This window comes from Erythrolamprus reginae, chromosome 2 (assembly GCF_031021105.1).
Source record: "Erythrolamprus reginae isolate rEryReg1 chromosome 2, rEryReg1.hap1, whole genome shotgun sequence".
In the NCBI taxonomy this organism is placed as follows: Eukaryota; Metazoa; Chordata; class Lepidosauria; order Squamata; family Dipsadidae; genus Erythrolamprus; species Erythrolamprus reginae.
Genome location: NC_091951.1, coordinates 185,234,959 through 185,253,972, shown reverse-complemented (window position 1 = coordinate 185,253,972; position 19,014 = coordinate 185,234,959). Strand labels below are relative to the sequence as shown.

At 41.5% G+C, this 19,014-nt stretch overlaps 1 protein-coding gene across 1 annotated transcript; it reads right to left on the bottom strand.

The window, feature by feature from the left end:
- Positions 1-726: 726 nt before the first annotated feature.
- On the bottom strand, positions 727-16,165 carry MYG1 (MYG1 exonuclease). Its single transcript, XM_070736038.1, is given in 9 exon segments — positions 727-1,367; positions 3,823-3,965; positions 3,967-4,005; positions 6,209-6,229; positions 6,231-6,335; positions 8,410-8,559; positions 9,950-10,109; positions 13,351-13,463; positions 15,989-16,165. Coding segments are annotated over 9 exon segments (1,068 nt in total). The 5' UTR covers positions 16,151-16,165; the 3' UTR covers positions 727-1,192.
- Positions 16,166-19,014: the final 2,849 nt, after the last annotated feature.

Here is a 19,014-nt window from a genome sequence, read left to right as displayed (position 1 = left end):
GTAAATTATTGAAGCCAAAGGTCTACAGTTGTCATCCCCCCCCCCCAATCTGACACTTGGCAGATGTATGAAAAACTACATGCCCCATAATTCCTAGCTATATTGCTCTAGAGCAGAAGGTACCCAAATCGTGGTCCATCATCACTCCTTTTGTGCCCTCCTGAAATGCCTAAGTAGGCATGGCCTATTTTTTTTTTTTTTGCTTTTCCTTTGAAGGATTTCAAAGAGGGGAAAGCCATACAGTTCAGCTCCCCAAATTAGGATTTTTTATAACCAGCCTTTCCTCACTTTGGGGACATGACCTTGAGTATGCTTGTAAAGTCAGTGCAGCCCTCCATCCAGTTAATAAATAGTGAATACCTTCTTCCAAACCCAAAATATGCTTGTCATAGAAAAAGCTGGCCCATACAAATGTGATTAAGCTAATTTGCTTCCATTTCAACAAAGGGAAGGTGGAATTACTGATTGAAATGTTAAGGGGTTTTGTTATTAGTATGTAACTTTTCTCATAATTTCAGTATTGTTTCTTGTTGGTGGTCATAATTATAGCTGATGTTTGATACAAATCACCTCTACTAAAACCTACAGAAAAAAATGACTGAGGAAAGTTTGCGGAGAGAGGCGGCATACAAATCTAATAAATAAAATAATAAAGCACCAAATGAAACAAATGCTACATAAATTGATGCAATTTTTCCAATGTGTTTCAGATCAGAAAATGTAAACTGGGAGACAGAACCTTATTTTATTCATAAAATGTACATGAAGCTCATATAGTCCACATTCTTCCTACAGCTTTTTCACTGTAATCTGAATAAGCCACATTCCCAACCTCTTTTCGCCCTCAATCGTGTCAGATTTTTCTTTGGATTAATTTTCCTTCAAATTCAAAGACTTTTCTACAAACTCAGATCCAAGGTCATCCTGCAACAAAATCAGCCCTTATCTTGACCTCTACTGAAGATGATCTCAATGGAGCACCTTGAAGATTTCCATCTAATGCAACATTTTCTCTTCAATAATTGCTAAATCAAATCTCCAAAAATGAGTGGTTTCTATTGGCCGATTTGATTTCGTTTTAAAAGCTTAAAGCAACCCTACAAAATAAGCCCCTTCCCAGGAATACAAATTTCTTTTTTTTTTGGATGTGTGTGTGCTAAATGGGTTGGTTGATAGGTGGCGTCTGATTCCCTCAGTTGGCTTCGGCTTGTTGAGCCAAGGTCTTTCGAGCCATTTCCAGCGCACCTTCCTTAGTCCTGTTTCCTCCAATGAAGCCGCTGGAATGCACAAAGATACAGCCTGGGATCCCGCTGACCTGGGAGAGCTCTTCATCACGTAAACCCCTCCATTCCTCCAGCAATGGCAATCTATGGGGAAGGGTGGTGGGAAGAAGCAAAAATCAGAAGGTTGAACAAAGATACACAACCCTACCGTGGAATTCACGCATAACTTTGAAGAAAGAGGAGAGGCTGCCTAGGAAACCTAGGAGAAGAGCCTTCTCTGTGGCGGCCCCAACCCTCTGAAACCAGCTCCCCCCGGAGATCAGAACTGCCCCCACCCTCCTTGCCTTTCGTAAAGTTCTTAAGACCCATCTCTGCCATCAGGCATGGGGGAACTGAGACATCTCCCCCGGGCCTATACAGTTTATACATGGTATGTTTGTGTGTATGCTTGCTTTTAATAATGGGGTTTTTAGTGTTTTTTAAATTATTAGATTTGTTCTTACATTGTCTTTGTTATTGTTGTGAGCCGCCCCAAGTCTATGGAGAGGGGCGGCATACAAATCTAATAAATAATAATAATAATAAATAAACAAACCACCAGAAAACCATCACCAGCAGGAGCCCACAATGATTTAGGCCAGTGATAGCGAATCTTTTTTTCCTTGGGTGCCGAAAGAACATGCACATGCATTATCGCATATCCGCATGTGCCCACACCCATAATTCAATGCCCGGGGAGGGTGAAAACAGCTTCCCCTGCCCCCCGGAGGCTCAAAATGGTCTGTTTCCCAACTTCTGGTGGCCCCAGTGGGCTCATATTTCAGCTTCCCCAGGCTCCAAAGGCTTCCCTGGAGCTTCTGGAAGGTAAAAATGCCCTCCCCCATCCCCCTGGAGGCTCTCTAGAAGCCAAAAACACCCTCTCAGAGCCTCTGTGAACCAAAAATAAGCTGCCGGCACACACACGCATGTTGGAGCTGAGATAGAGCAACAGCTCGCGGGCCAGAAGATATGCTCCATGTGCCACCTGTGGCACTTGTTCCATAGGTTCACCATCACTGATTTAGGCAGTCAAAGAAAGTAACTTGACGAATGGAAAATTGGCACTTTCAGACCTGAAAGATTCTGTTAATGTAGCTTTACAATAAAGCAGGTAGGGCTACATTAACAGAGCCTTCCTTGCTCTGTCGTGTTTCCTACCTGGTTTACTTGGGAAGCTGACAAACCCGGAGGAAATGGTCTACAATGGGCTCCTTCAAATTTTCTGGAGTTCACTTTCCAGAAAGCCAGCAGCCTAACTGAAAGCAAAGGGTTGCTGGGCACCAAAAGATCTTGAGGAAAAGGCTATAGAGAATATGGGAATGAGGCCTCTGTTAAGATACCATGTGATGTCAAGAAACTTTATCCTGGAAACATTTATTTATTTATTAAATTTGTATGCCGCCCCTCTCCGTAGACTCGGGCGGCTCACAGCAATATATACAGTAGTCCCTCGCTATACCGCGCTTCACCTACTGCGGCTTCACTTCATTGCGGGTTTCTGAGGAAGTCGATCGGCAGATTTAAACAGCCTGCCGAACTCGATTGGCAGATTTTTTTTAAAAAAAATAAACCTAAAATTGTAAATACTGCATTTAAATACTGTATCTAAAATAAATACTGTGTGGGAAGGGTTTATAAACACTGAAAACAATGAAAACTTACCAAACAATTACAATATAAATACTTAAATAAGTACTATCAGTCGATAAATTCCCCATCGCGGATTTCACCTATCGCGGCCAGGTCTGGAACGTAACACCAGCAATAGGCGAGGGACTACTGTATTTACAATATATTTATTTTATTTGTTCCCAGAACAAGTCATTATTATTCCTATTTCTTGTGTGTGCTGTGTGTATACTTTCACTCGGTTTTAACAGATTGTACTCTTAATTTTGGACAACTGGATTTCATTTAGTTTAAGCAGTAACCTAACATCTGGGGCTTCCCAAGAGCATAGAATTACAATGTTTTCTACTGACTGCTACTGTACTGTAAGGCAGAGAATTAACCTCTAGGTTACAGTATCCAATATATATATGCATGTAGCCTAGAGGTTAATTCTCTGCCTTACAAGGCAAAGGTTGCAGGTTCAAGTCCCCAGTGAGGGTATGGCTAGCTGATGAGGCCAAAATAAGGCCGAAATAGATCTATCCTAGTCTCCCTTAATTTTCAAATTCAGCCAAAAAAAAGGGGAAAAAAGTGACACATACAGTTAGAATTGTCAGCTATCAATAAAATTAACTGCCTTGGAAATGGCCCTGCGTTGGCCGAGAGGCAAAAAAAAAAAAAGGAGCTGTGATGTTCCTTCAATACACCAGGGTGATTCGACACAAAAATATGTAACCCTTCCCTGCTGCAGAGCTGAAGGGATTGGATACTGTAGCCTAGAGGTTAATTCTCTGCCTTACAAGGCAAAGGTTGCAGGTTTCAAGTCCCACTGAGGTATGGCTAGCTTCTGAGGCAACATTTTCACATTATTGGGGGGGGGGGGGGGGGGGGAGGGGATATTAACCTTTCTTTCAGGGTAAGTCAAAAGGCATTGAGGAGCCACACTTACCGGTTCTGAAAGGTTCGCAGCCCTACAGGAACACATTGCACTCGCCACTGGCCACTCAGATCTGTATACAAGACGAATTTCAGTGGCTTCTTCACATCCATGGTTTGTTCCAGCTGTAAAAGATGCTCTTTCCATGGACAGGCCTCCTTTCGCCAGGGCCAGAACTTCACCACTAGGATCCTCCTGCCATAGAAAGAGGTGCACACCATTCAGAAGTACTGGTTTTGCCAGCCCGGTGGCTGAGGTGTACAAAGCGCTATTAATACACTATGCATTTATTGCTACATCAGCGCAATTCCAAAGGTGCCTTATCGTAGAGTCTAATCCAAAATTTAGCATCATCAGTCTGACAGAAGTTTCAGTTCATTACCCCTAAGATTCTAGTCCTCATAATGCAGGGTGTCCAGGGGGAAAGCATTTTGAAATTCCCTGATATTTCCCTGACATTTCCCTGCAACTTGCGATCTAGTTAAAGCGTGGTTGTAGATGACGTCTGTTCTGCCGGGCTCTCTGGTAGGAGCCTCCCGAAAATTCAAGGGTACAAATTTCAGACACACACATGTTTGAAATTCAAAACAATGTTCTTTATCACAAAATTCAAATAAACTAAGCACTCTTTTTGTATTGCAAAGAGCACTCGTCCCAAAACAACCGGGTAATCTGTACAATTTCCCTTAAGCAGTCATTAAGTACTTAGCTAGCAGCTGTGAAGAAACCTCACACCCCTGCTTCTTCCAAGAAAGTGACACACACACACACACACACACACACACATGTTGCTCTGCTTTGGTTTCAAAGGCGTGAAAAATCAACAAACGAAGTCCAGAAAACAGCAACACACGATTCCTGAAGAACTGCGATCAGATACTCTTTCACGACCAAACCCACACGCTATTTATAGCAGCAGCCATAATTACTGGAGTCCCACCCAACCACAAGTGGCCTCATTTTCTCTTGTAATAATCCTTCATTTGTTGTCTCCTAAGCATCACTCTATGCATGCATGGATGTGTCATTAATTCTTGTTCAGAATCCAAGGATGATACAGATGATTGATCTCCTGGCTGTCTGCCAAACTCCCCTCTTCCCTGTCACTCATGCTTTCTTGGTCAGAGGAGACTTCATCAGCAGATTCCATCAGGAGCAAAACAGGCCTGCGGCATGTGGATGTCTCCCCCACATCCACCTGCACATTCTTTGGGGCAGGAGCTGGGCCAGAGCTAACTACAACAACGTCATACCAAACGACTAAGCCATGGAGAAATATCGGTAGCAGAGGAAGCAGGTTGTTGCCACAGTTATGCTCATTTTTGCTTGACTCTGCAAGGCAGTGCGTTCCGTTTTTTTTTTAAAACATGATTTTCCCTGACTTTTAAACATTTTAATAGAGTTTGGTTTTTTCCCTCTGATTTATTCCGATTTTTTCACGAATTCCCTGATAATTCCGACATTTCCAGAACCGCCAATTTCCCTGATGATTCCCTGATACTTCCCTGATTTCCAGGTTTGCTGGACATCCTGATAATGACATATAGGGATTCTTGGAGGTTTATATGGAGTTGTAAAGGTTCTAGAACTGGGATGGAAAATAGCAGCAAGTGACTGTCATTCAACTCTGAATGTATCACCTCTATCCTTCCCACTGAGGAAACAGCAACCTTGGTGCATCACCAGAAAGCTCCTTTACCATCTTCGGAAAAATGAATGCTTAGCCCCCCCCCCCCCCCCCCCCAAAAAAAAAGGTATCTGACAGGTATGTTACATAGAAACATAGAAGATTGGCGGCAGAAAAAGACCTCATGGTCCATCTAATCTGCCCTTATACTATTACCTGTATTTTATTTTAGGATGGATATACATTTATCCCAGGCATGTTTCATTTCAGCTCCTGTGGATTTACCAACCACGTCTGCTGGAAATTTGTTCCAAGTATCTACTACTATTGCCGTAAAATAATATTTTCTCAGGTTGCTTCTGATCTTTCCCCCAACTAACCTCAGACTGTGCCCCCTTGTTCTTGTGTTCACTTTCCTATTAAAAACACTTCCCTCCTGAACCTTATTTAACCCTTTAACATGTTTAAATGTTTTGATCATTTCCCCCCTTTTCCTTCTGTCCTCCAGACTATACAGATTGAGTTCATTGAGTCTTTCCTGATACGTTTTATGCTTAAGACCTTCCACCATTCTTGTAGCCCGTCTTTGGACCCGTTCAATTTTATCAATATCTTTTTGTAGGTGAGGTCTCCAGAACTGAACACAGTATTCCAAATGTGGTCTCACCAGTGCTCTATACAGCGGGATCACAATCTCCCTCTTCCTGCTTGTTATACCTCTATGTTTGTAAAGTTGTCTTTCTCTTAGGAACTTGGGAACATGAAGGGTACCTCAAAGCGCTGTTGGATGGATGGCCTCCTCCACAAGGCTGCGTGCAGGCTGCCAACTGTGGTGATAGTAGTCAAGCCGGCCTAAGAATTCGTGGCCCACCAGTGTCATGGCCTTCTGGAACCCAGCCTGGAAAAGAAGGATGGATTTGGCAATTACACTCTCAATCCAAGGGCATTTTTAATTTGGAGCCTCAGCAGTGCCATAGGCTGATAGCTTGCAGGACACGCTGCAATTAATTGCTACAAAAGGGGTCCAAAGCAAGTTCTGAGTACATATGCATGCTTATACTTTTCAGAGTTCCGATATTGTTCTATGTTTTATTGATTGCACAGAATATTCTAATTTTTTGAGATGCTGGATTTGGGATTTTCATGAGCTGTGCCCCATCATCATCATCACAATTATGACAAATCATGTCTTGAACTATCTTGCCTTGCATGTAATGAGTCTCTCTCATATATTAAGTTTCACGTTTTAAGTTGCCTTACTGAAATAAGTAATTAATACTTTGCACGATATTCAATTTTTTGAGTTTTTCCTGTATGCATCATCATCATCATCATCATTTATTAGATTTGTATGCCGCCCCTCTCCGCAGACTCGGGGCGGCTCACAACAACAAGAACAATGTAAAAAACAAATCTAATAATTTAAAAAACACTAAAAAACCCATTATTAAAAGCAAACACACACACAAACATTCCATGTATAAACTGTAGAGGCCCGGGGGAGATGTGTCAGTTCCCCCATGCCTGACGACAGAGATGGGTCTTAAGAACTTTACAAAAGGCATTATACACATACTAACTGCGGCTAGAATTATATATGCGCAAAATTGGAAGGGGGAAGAAATCCCCAAGGAAGAAGAAGTCATAGCAAAAATATTAGATTGCGCTGAAATGGATATGATGACAAGACGTTTAAATGATCAAGAAGATTCTAAGTTCTATGAAACATGGAACAACGTTTATAAATGGATAGATAAGAAAAAATAAGATACTGTATATAAATTTACTTTTAGTTAATTTCTTGTGTTTGTTTTTACCTGGGTAATAACAATGTTAACATTAGTTTAAACATACCGTTTGATGATTATGGTACAATTAGTTTATGTATAAGTAACATAGTAAGAATTTTGGTTTATATATATATATTAGTAAAAATTTGGAAAACTTTAACCCAAATATACTAGACTTTTTAATATTCAATATATATTCAACTATGTATTCTTTTTCTGTATTTGAATTTATACTTTCAAGATAAGCGGGGGAAATGTACCCCCACTCTCTGTTCAATGTTTGTATGTGTGTTCGTCTACTTTAAGAAAAATTAATAAAAATACTTATAATAATAATAAAAAAAAGAACTTTACAAAAGGCAAGGAGGGTGGGGGCAACTCTGATATCTGGGGGGAGTTGGTTCCAAAGGGTCGGGGCTGCCACAGAGAAGGCTCTTCCCCTGGGTCCCGCCAAACAACATTGTTTAGTTGACGGGACCCGGAGAAGGCCAACTCTGTGGAACCTAACTGGTCGCTGGGATTCGTGCGGCAGAAGATTTTGTATTTGTTTGCTTGCTTGTTTATTCTGTCATGGTTATATACTGGAGGTGGTTACCCTTTGAGAGCTGTATGCAACAAAATTTCATTTTTAACCTATGGCAATTAAGTGTACATTAAAACTGCCCAGAACATCATTGGGCTCCAGCTACCCGCCCTGGATGACATCTTCACATCTCGCTGTTCTAGGAAGGTGCATACTATTCTCAAAGACTCTTCTTATCCTGCTTACAATTTCTTTGAATTGTTGCCTTCTGGCAGAAGATATAGAACAACTAGAACTCAGACCACACGTTTCCTGAATAGTTTTTATCCCAGAGCTATACTCGCACTTAACAACGAACTAAAGGGTCACCATCAGTGAACTGTTGGACAATATTACTCGGTTTGTCATGTAGATGGTTGAGTGGTTCAGGGTGGGGAATTTGTATTTTTAAATTTACCTATTCTGATTTTATGTATGGTGGGACTGGTCTCTGGGTGTCACACGACCTTCGTTGCCAATTACAATTCGTTGTTTTTGACAATGACAATATTATTATTATTATTATTATTATTAGACAATAAAACAACCCTATCCTGTGCTTATTGTTATCCAAGCTGGCTAAAGGTTTGCCGAGCACATCTCTGTCTTCTGAATCCTACCTCGGTGTCTTGGTCCTTGTCATTCCAACGAGGATTCAGGAAGCCCACCCTGGAGCTCAGGTTGGTGGTCATGGCATAGCGTGGCTCCTCATCCCACTGAGAGATGCCATTGTCAATTGCATCTATCTCCTCTATGAAGTTCTCATACAACTAAAAGGGAGGAGGGTGGGAATGAAAACAGAGTAAGTTTAGTGAGGAATAATTTTTGAAGTATGGGGGTAAAAGAGACCATCCACAGCAATTTTTACGTTCTTCCTGTAAATTATACATATTGAATCCACTAACAAAAGTTGTTTTATTAAGCAAGTAAAACTTGATGCTTTACAGGGCCTTCAGATACTGCTGAATTACAATTCCCACAATACTATTACAGTGATACCTTGTCTTACAAACTTAATTGGTTCCGGGATGAGGTTCTTAAGATGAAAAGTTTGTAAGACGAAACAATGTTTCCCATAGGAATCAATGGAAAAGTGATTAATGCGTGCAAGCCCAAAATTCACCCCCTTTTGCCAGCCGAAGGGCCCGTTTTTGCGCTGCTGGGATTCCCATGAGGCTCTCATGCATGGGAAATCCCACCTCCGGACTTCTGTGTTTTTGCAATGCTGCAGGGGAATCCCAGTATCGCAAAAATGAGCGCTTCGCTGGCAATAGAAGTCCGGAGGTGGGGTTTCCCAGCGAAGGGAGCATCAGTGAAATCTCAGCATCACAAAAACACCAAAGTCCTCGAAACCCCACCTCCAGACCTCTGTGTTTTTGTAATGCTGCGATTTCACTGAGGCTCCCCTCGCTGGGAAGCCCCACCTCCGGACTTCCGTTGCCAGTGAAGCACCCATTTTTGTGCTGCTGGGATTCCCCTGCAGCATCACAAAAACACGGAAGTCCAGAGATGGGGTTTTCCATGGAGAGGAGCCTCAGGGGAATCCCAGCAGCACAAAAACGGGTGCTTCGCTGGCAACGGAAGGTCTGGAGGCGGGGTATCCCAGCAGCGGTGGTGGGTTTGTAAGGTCAAAATAGTTTGTAAGAAGAAGCAAAAAAATCTTAAACCCCGGGTTTGTATCTCGAAAAGTTTGTATGACGAGGCGTTTGTAAGACGAGGTATCAATGTAATTTATTTATTGTTTATTAATTTGATTTATATGTCACCCCTTCCATAAGAATTCTGGGCAGCTTACAACAAATAAAAATAGCATTTAAAAGAACAGTTTAAGAATAATTACAGAACCCTAATAAAAAAACCATACAGTCTTCGGAGAGGGGTGGCATACAAATCAAATAAATAATAATAGTAATCTCTCAATCTCTCATGGCCGGATCTAAATGGTACTTCATTCGATCAATACACTGGGAGAAGTATCAATTCAATACTTCTCCCTTGGACATGTTGCCTTGGGCATTACAGGAAATGTAGCCTGACACATCTAGAAGTTACTAAGTTGGAGAAAGCAGCTTCGGCCGCTGAAAAAGTTTCTGTTATTTCTCTTACTCATGCCAGGCATTTTCTTTCACATATCCCCACCCCAAATATGGATCTAGATACCTTGTCGTAAAGCAGATGCACAACAGGATCTTCCTCCTTTAGGCTCAACTTGTTGGCTAAAATCTGTGAGCCAAAGTGCACATATACCAGCCCTGCACTGCTCAGCTTGGTCTGCCATGGTTTATCAGGTTTTAGGCTGTGCATTGACTCATTAAATGACCTGTGAGAACAAGGCAGGGGGTCAGAAGAGACTGGGAAGGTAGCAAGAGAGATAAAAATCACACCACTTTAAAACCCTGCTGTTCTGTTTAAGAAAAATAACAAATCTTATGTTCCCGGGTCACCCTGACCCGGACCGAAAACTCTTCATTTGCAGTGCTTATGTTTGGTCTTTTTGAAAGCTTTTTTCACTTGGAAAGTAGTCTGAACATTTCTGCACACAATGATATGAAAATTGAAATGAAAAAAGTAAATCTTATTGGTTTATTTTGCGGATATAATGCACGCCCCCCCTGTTTTTGTGAAATTTTTTTCAATTTATGGATAGTTTTGCTTGCAAAATGCATTCTATTTTACTAAAGTTGCTATGGGATTGGTAGCTTGAACATTTCTGAACATAATGATATGAAAATTGAACTGGAAAAATTGATACATATTGGTTTATTTTGTTGATGAAATGCACGCCCCCCCCCCCCCGTTTTTTTTAAATAGTCTTCACTTTATGGATAGTTTTGCTAGCAAAATACATTCTATTTTACTAAAGTTGGTGTGGGATTGGTAGCTTGAACATTTCTGAACATAATGATATGAAAATTGAACTGGAAAAATTGATGCATATTGGTTTATTTTGCACATAAAGTATGCCTCAATTATTTCAATTTATATAAAAATTATGCTGTTAATTTCAAACTTACATACTTTTTTTTAGTAAAATGGATTTGTTTCATAAAATTAGTTCTCTGGCTACAATGTGGTTGATTTTCAAAAGGATATTCCAAATATTTCTAGACAAATATGTATAAACAGTGACAATAATGGCACACAGCAAGGCCGAGGGGGGGGTGGCCCTTTTGTGGCAAAAATAAACCAATAAGAACCATTTTTTTCAGTTCATTTATATTTTTCTAATATTCAGAAATGTTCAATTTAGTATATCAAACCTTTTGGGGGAAAATTCCTTAGGGATTTGTAGCCTTAAAAAATAGAAATTGACACGAAATTAAAAAAGGATGGGGGGAGGGGCTTTTTGATCAAAATAAAAATATAAGTCTCAATTTTTCCAGTTCAATTTTCATATCATTATGTTCATAAATGTTCAAACTAGTTTTCCAGTTGAAAAAGTTTTCAAAAAGATCAAATTCAAGTACCTAAAAAAATTATTTTTGGTCCGGTCACATACGAACAGAAACAGATTCAAAGTTATGATTTTTTTTTGCCCAGAAAACAATTAGCCACCACCCCAAAAATATTTTTTGATGATCAGCATTGTTAAATTGAGTAAATGAATGCCTAAGATTTTAAAGAATATTTCGGATTTGGAGCATAAAAAAATAAAAAGTGAAAATGGTTGCAAGCAGCCAAGGGGGGGGGGAGGCCTTATTTCTGATGTTAAAAAACCAATAAGAATCATTTTTTTCAGTTCCTTTATATTTTTCTTATATTCAGAAATGTTCAAGCTACCAATCTCACACCAACATTAGTAAAATAGAATGCATTTTGCAAGCAAAACTATCCATAAATTGAAAAAAATTTCACAAAAACGGGGGGGGGCGTGCATTATATCCGCAAAATAAACCAATAAGATTTACTTTTTTCATTTCAATTTTCATATCATTGTGTGCAGAAATGTTCAGACTACTTTCCAAGTGAAAAAAGCTTTCAAAAAGACCAAACATAAGCACTGCAAATGAAGAGTTTTCGGTCCGGGTCAGGGTGACCCGGGAACATAAGATTTGTAACTTTTTTTGCCCAGCAAAAACTAAGCCCCCCACCCCCCCAAAAAAATTCTCATAGAGAGAACCCCTGAAATGATAAATAGTCATGAAATTTCAAGTTTCAGATATGCAGGGAAAATTTTTTACAGGGACTCAAACTTGGCTTCGGGTCACATACGACCCGAACAGAACAGCAGGGTTAAGAAAAAGCTCAGTTTTTCAAATTTCTCTTCTTCATAGACTGGTAGAACTGAACTTTTAAAAATATATTTCAAAGCTCTGCCTACCACAAGGAAACCCTGCCACAAATGTGCTTACCTCTTTCTTAATGTTTTTCCTCCTTTCCCTTCTCTGTCATTTTTAGATTGTAAGGCCAAAAGCCAGGACTATATAGTATTATTCCCGAGCTTAAAGATGCTTTGAAAAGCACTTTAAATTGTTTAAAATACTAAAAATACAGATGAATAATGGAAGCGCATCTGGAACAATTTCTTTAGCTCAGTAAAAAAACAGGACAAAGAATGAAAGAAAAAATAAATAAAACAGGTTGTACAAAATCCTGCACCTAGGCAAAAAAACCCCAAACATGCATACAAATTAGGCGAAACCACACTCACCATGAGTGACTGTGAAAGGGATCTTGGAGTCTTAGTGGATAACCAGCTAAACATGGGCCAGCAATGTGCAGCAGCGGCTAAAAAAGCCAACACAATCCTAAGCTGCATGAACAGGGGGATACACTCCAAGACCAGAGAGGTAATAATACCACTCTATAAGACCCTGGTCAGACCGCACCTGGAGTATTGCATCCAGTTCTGGTCACCACACTTCAAAAAAGATATAGAGACTCTAGAGAGGGTGCAGAAAAGAGCAACTAAAATGATAAGGGGACTAGAGACCAGGTCATACGAGGAAAGGTTGCTGGAACTGGGCATGGATAGTCTAGTAAAAAGAAGGGCTAGGGGGGACATGATAGCTGTATACAGGTACTTAAGGGGTTGCCACGGAGAGGAGGGGGACACACTGTTTTCCAGGGCACCAGAGGGCCGGACGAGGAACAACAGTTGGAAACTGACCAAGGAAAGATTCAACCTGGAGATAAGAAAGAATTTCCTGAAAGTGAGAGCGATCAACCAGTGGAACGGCCTGCCAGCGGAGGTTGTGGACTCCCCAACTTTGGACATTTTCAAGAGGAGATTGGACTGCCATTTGGCTGGGGTGCTGTAGGATTTCCTGCTCAGGCAGGGGGTTGAACTTGATGACCTGTAAGGTCCCTTTCAACTCTAATAATAATAATAATAATAATAATAATAATAATAATAATAATAACAACAACAACAACAACAACAAACAAACAATTACTTAATTTCTCACTTCTTAAAAAAAGTTATCTTAGGAATTATCTGGAAGCCGTTAAATCTGGGGTGATTATCTTTCAAACCCCTCTTGACTTCCTCACTTGTTGGATGGTTAGACCAGGTTAAAATGGCAACATAGAGAGGGAAAGTTTAAGGAATTCCTTGGTACCTCTGGTGATGGTCGTAGCGGTGCTTCTGAGGATCATATTCACCCCCAACGTCCACCACAACATCACACGAGGACAGCAGCTGGGGATCTCGAGTGCGGATAATCTCTGCATCCTAAAGCCACAGGGAGTAGCGTGACAACAAAACAAGCAGTGAAACAAATACATGACTACCAATCTTGTAGCTTCTGAAGCTAGTCCGTTCCAGCTTCTGCAACGGGAGAGGATGGGGTTTTTTTTAATGTAACTTCAGATTCCTTTTAGTTAGACAGTGTGCCTACAGGATGAAGAATTCTCCGCAATTCTGAAAGGTTGCAGATTCAAGTGCTGACAAAAAAATTATTATAAATTAAGATATATTTTTCCTGTTTTATCATTCAAAAATTTCAAAAACAGCAAGCTCAGGTTAAAGTGTTTTGTTAAAAAGAATTTTGGGTTATGATCCTTGTTAAGCTGAAGGGACATAAACATTTCCTGGATATGCAGAACTCATTATTAGGTGAGATCTCCCGAAAGAAAAAAAATTCCAGGATTTTTCCTGAAATATTATGTGCATGGTGGGGCACCTGTTACACTCACTCAGATTCTATCATAAAAAATGACAAGAAAGGAAGCAGCAGTACAAACTTGCCCTTTAAAAAAAACCCCATACCAGCTTCTATTTCTTATAACTCTAAAAGCAGCTTTGAAAAATTTTAAGATGTTTATTGAAATCTCAGAAATCTGGGGCAATTGGGTCATAGTTATGGGATGCAGGATTAAGAGTAGAGAAAGAATGTCAATTATTTATAATGTAGCAAGACTACAAACATTCGCAGCTTCCTAAAAGTAATTGTTTTCTGTTGGTAAATCTCCACTCATACCAGGATGCGGATGGCAGAGGGAGAGTAACTTTAACCCAGGAGGTGTCCAATTGTGCCAACTGGTGGACTTTTAACTCCCAGAATTCCCCCTCCAGCCATGCTGTTGAAGTCCACAAGATCTGACCACTTATACCCGCAGCTACGCAACAGAGTGATCAATGCCTAGAATGCACTACCTACTGTGGCTTCTTCCACAAACCTCCAAAACTTTAACCTTCAGACTATCTACAGTCAACCTCAGCCTATTCCTAAGAGGTCTGTTAGGGGCGTGCGTAAGTGCACCATTGTGCCTACCATCCCTGTCCTACTGTCCAAATTTACCCCTGTACCTATTTTGTATTTGTATTTATTTAGATTTGTATGCCGCCCCTCTCCGCAGACTATTTTGCTTTTATGTTTATACCTACTATCTTGTACATGTTTTACAATAGGTAGGTAGGTAGATTAGGTAGATTAGATAGATAGATGATAGGTAGGTAGGTAGGTAGGTAGAAACATAGAAACATAGAAGTCTGATGGCAGAAAAAGACCTCATGGTCCATCTAGTCTGCCCTTATACTATTTTCTGTATTTTATCTTAGGATGGATATATGTTTATCCCAGGCATGTTTAAATTCAGTTACTGTGGTAGGTAGGTAGGTAGGTAGGTAGATGATAGATAGATAGATAGATAGATGGATGGATGGATGGATGGATGGATGGATGGATGGATGGATGGATGGATGAAAATTCCAGGGAAGATGCTATTGGTGAATGCGATGCCTCTCCAAAAGACAGGAAAGCCAGAAAATTGTGCTTGCCTGATGGCACAATCTCTGCCTACCACAAAGGAAAATAAAAGACTTCTTAATTTAATTCCACATCAGGTCAGAAGACAGCACATGCCCTCCATATGTTTGGACTGCAATTCCCACAATGACTTATTCGCCCTGCAAGGTTAATACAGTACACCCAATATTGGAAAATACACCAAATGAAGATGAACTAATAGAAAAAATAATGGTATGTGTGGAAATAGACAGATTAACAATGGAAATGAGAGTGAGGGAGGAGACAGATTATTATTCACTGCTGAAAAAAATTAAGGGAACGCTTAAACAACACAATATAACTCCAAGTAAATCAAACTTCTGTGAAATCAAACTGTCCATTTAGGAAGCAACACTGATTGACAAGGAATTTCACATGCTGTTGTGCACATTCAACTTTGTACAGAACAAAGTATTCAAGGAGAATATTTCATTCATTCAGCTCTAGGATGTGTTCTTTGAGTGTTCCCTTTATTTTTTTTTGAGCAGTACAGTATATAATTTGGGAGAAATTTTATCATTGGTTAGCCAGAAAGCCTGAAAGATAAAAAAGGATCGGATAAAGATAAACTGAAAGGAGGAATGCTTATGTAAGAACAAATGAAATGCAATGTAAATAACAATGATAGTATTTGTTATGGAAATATCATTGAATGGAACGACAAAACAGGATGGTCACAAAGTGTCCAATGCTTTTAAATGTTTGTTTTATGCGTGGGTGCATATAAAGAAAGAAAAGTTTTTATTTAAAAAAAATGCCTTATTGACCCCGCCGGCTGATCACAGATCGGAGTCTCAAAATATATGCAAAGTATGGGCTTTCCTCAAGCTCTAAATGCGGGCTGGGCACCATAGGGTCTGTAGTCCAAGACACGTGGTGGGCGAACGGGACGTAGGAAAAGAAAGGCTGCTCTGGAGCGATTGCAGTGCAACTGGCTTGCCGGGACCTCCGCAGCGGGACTGCCTACCTGGTAAGAGGGAAGCAGCTTCAAGAGGAAGCACGCCAGCGCCTCGTCGCAGTGAAAGGTGCCCCCGTGGGTGCCGATGCGGGGGGGCCGCGCGCGCTTGGGGCCCGGCATGAAGCTCCGAGTCACAACGGGAGCCCAGGAGAAGAGGCGGAGCATGCGCATAGCCGCAGTTGTCAGGCCCTTCTCCCCCACGAGTCTAATTTCCGCTGCCAGAACTGTGACGGCGGCGCTTCTACCGTATTCCTGCGAGTTTGGCCGAGCCCAGATTTCTCGCACCCCCCACAAACCCCGCTTTCCGCGCGAGACAATATCCTTTTCACGGGGAAAAGAGAAGAAATCCTGCAGTCGTTCCGTATCGAAAGTTGTGCAAACCGTGCACGCGTCCAACAATCCGCTTCCAATTTTTTGTCACAAGGAAAATGAAACTATTTTAGGATCCGGGTTTGCGATCGCGCTTATATGAAAAATTGTGAACTGAAAATACAGCAAGTTGTCCCTTAAAACAGTGTTTCCCAACCTTGGCAACTTGAAGATATTTGGACTTCAACTCCCAGAATTCCCCAGCCAGCATTCGCTGGCTGGGGAATTCTGGGAGTTGAAGTCCAAATATCTTCAAGTTGCCAAGGTTGGGAAACACTGCCTTAAAAAAACACACACACACACACACTCCCACACAGCCTAATTTATTTCACAGGAATGTTTTCAGGGAGTACTCTCCCGGTTGCCCTGAGAAACTGAATAAAAAATAAAAACAAAAACCAATGTTTTTAAAAAAGTCATTGAGGCCTGTGAAAATATTTAAAAAGTGAGTTTTTAAAGCCCCCACTCCTACCCCCCATTTGATGCCCATGTGCCTAAGTGCACCAGCGTGGCTTCAGTCCCCTGCCCTAATGGGGTTTTTTAAACTAGTATCATGTATGACTGTAACTTGTTGCGTATATCCTAAGATTTTTATTAATATTGCTTCTTCATTGCTTATTTGACCCCTATGACAATCATTAAGTGTTGTACCACATGATTCTTGACAAATGTATATTTTATTTTATGTACGTTGAGAGCATATGCACCAAGACAAATTCCTTGTGTGTCCAATCACACTTGGCCAATAAAATTCTATTCTATTCTATTCTATTCTACTGTATATAAATATTGTTCTATCCAGTGAGGGGCTACAAATTTTTTTGCTACCACACTGGCCATGGCTTATTTTGTGGGTGTGGCTTGCCAGCCATGTGACCAGGTGGAGTAGCTTGACGACCATGTGACTGGCTTAAAGGTAGCCAACTTTATGTCACTCACGTTAAAGGTTTGGGTTAGGGTGCCTGGCCTCTCCTTGCCTCAAAGAGATACAATTTCCCTATCTATTTACTATTACTGAACATCCAAAATACAGTGATCCCCCGGTTATTGCGTCCCCAACCATTGCGAACAGGGTAATTTGCGATTTTTGAACCCGGAAGTCAAAACACCATCTACGCATGCGTGCCCTTTTTTTCTATGGGCACGCATGCGTAGATGGGGCCCGGCAGATCAGCTGCTGGGCGGCTTCCCTGGGTCTTCCCCCTCTTGCTGGCGGGAGGGCGAGCAGCGGGCATCAGCAAGGAGTTTCCCCACCGCCCACGCAAACTCCTCGCTGCCGCCCGCCCTTCGCCCGCCCACGCCGTTCATTCTCGCCGCTTTCGAGCTGAGTCCTGAAGCGAATTCGCTCCAGGACTCAGCTCGAAAGCGCCGAGAGCCAGCAGGGACAAGCCGTTCGCTGGCGCTGGCTCTCGGCGCTTTTGAGCTGAGTCCTGAAGCGAATTCGCTCCAGGACTCAGCTCGAAAGCGCCGAGAGCCAGCGGGGACAAGCCGTTCGCTGGCGCTGGCTCTCGGCGCTTTTGAGCTGAGTCCTGAAGCGAATTCGCTCCAGGACTCAGCTCGAAAGCGCCGAGAGCCAGCGCCAGCGAACGGCTTGTCCGCCGCCTGCCTGCCCGCTAGCGAGGAGCCGAAGATTGGGGGCGGCGCGGCTGTTTTAAAATGTCGCCGCCGGCATGGGGGGCTTGCCAGCACCCCCCGGACCCCCAACCCGGGTTTGGGGGGCTGCTAGGAAGCCCCCCATGCCGGCGGCGACGTTTTAAAACAGCCGCGCCGCCCCCAATCTTCGGCTCCTCGCTAGCGCTGCGGGAGTAAAAACACCATCTGCACATGCGCAGATGGTGTTTTTACTTCCGCAGCGCTACTTCGCGAAAACCCGCTCGTTGCGGGGGGTCCTGGAACGGAACCCTCGCAACGAGCGGGGGATCACTGTATACTCTTTAATTCTATGTATATATGCCATATGTATACATACATATTACACACAGGCACACAAAAATATACATTATCTACTATATAAACTATATGTGTATGTACCCACACACACACACACACAGATCTCTTCTAAAATTATACACATTCAACCTCATTTACTGCGATAGGAAAAACAAGGGCCCAGAAGGGAATTTTTTTTAACCGGTTCTGTGTACCTGATCAATTTTTTTTTACCGTACCTGTAGGAGCCCATCACTGATTACTGTACAGTATATCTGTATATACCACCAATACGTATTTGACAAAACAAATAAATAAAATAAAATGTGGTGAGGGGTCTTCACACTCCAAATGATTTGCTTTCAAGGAATAGCAATAGCATTTAGACTTCTATACCGCTTCACAGTGCTTTATAGTCCCCTCTAAGCGGTTTACAGAGAGTAAGCATATCACCCCCAACAACCTGGGTCCTCATTTTACCGACCTCGGAATGATGGAAGGCTGAGTCAACCTTGAGCCTGGTGAGATTCGATCTGCCAAACTGCAGGCAGCCAATGATCAGCTTGCAGTAGTGCGCTCTAACCATTGCACCACCAAGGCTCTTAATTCTTAACAGACTGCTATTATTATTATTATTATTATTATTATTATTATTATTATTATTATTATTAATTATAAAATTATATTTATTAATTTTAATATAATTTAATATAATGATATAATTATTAATCTTCATT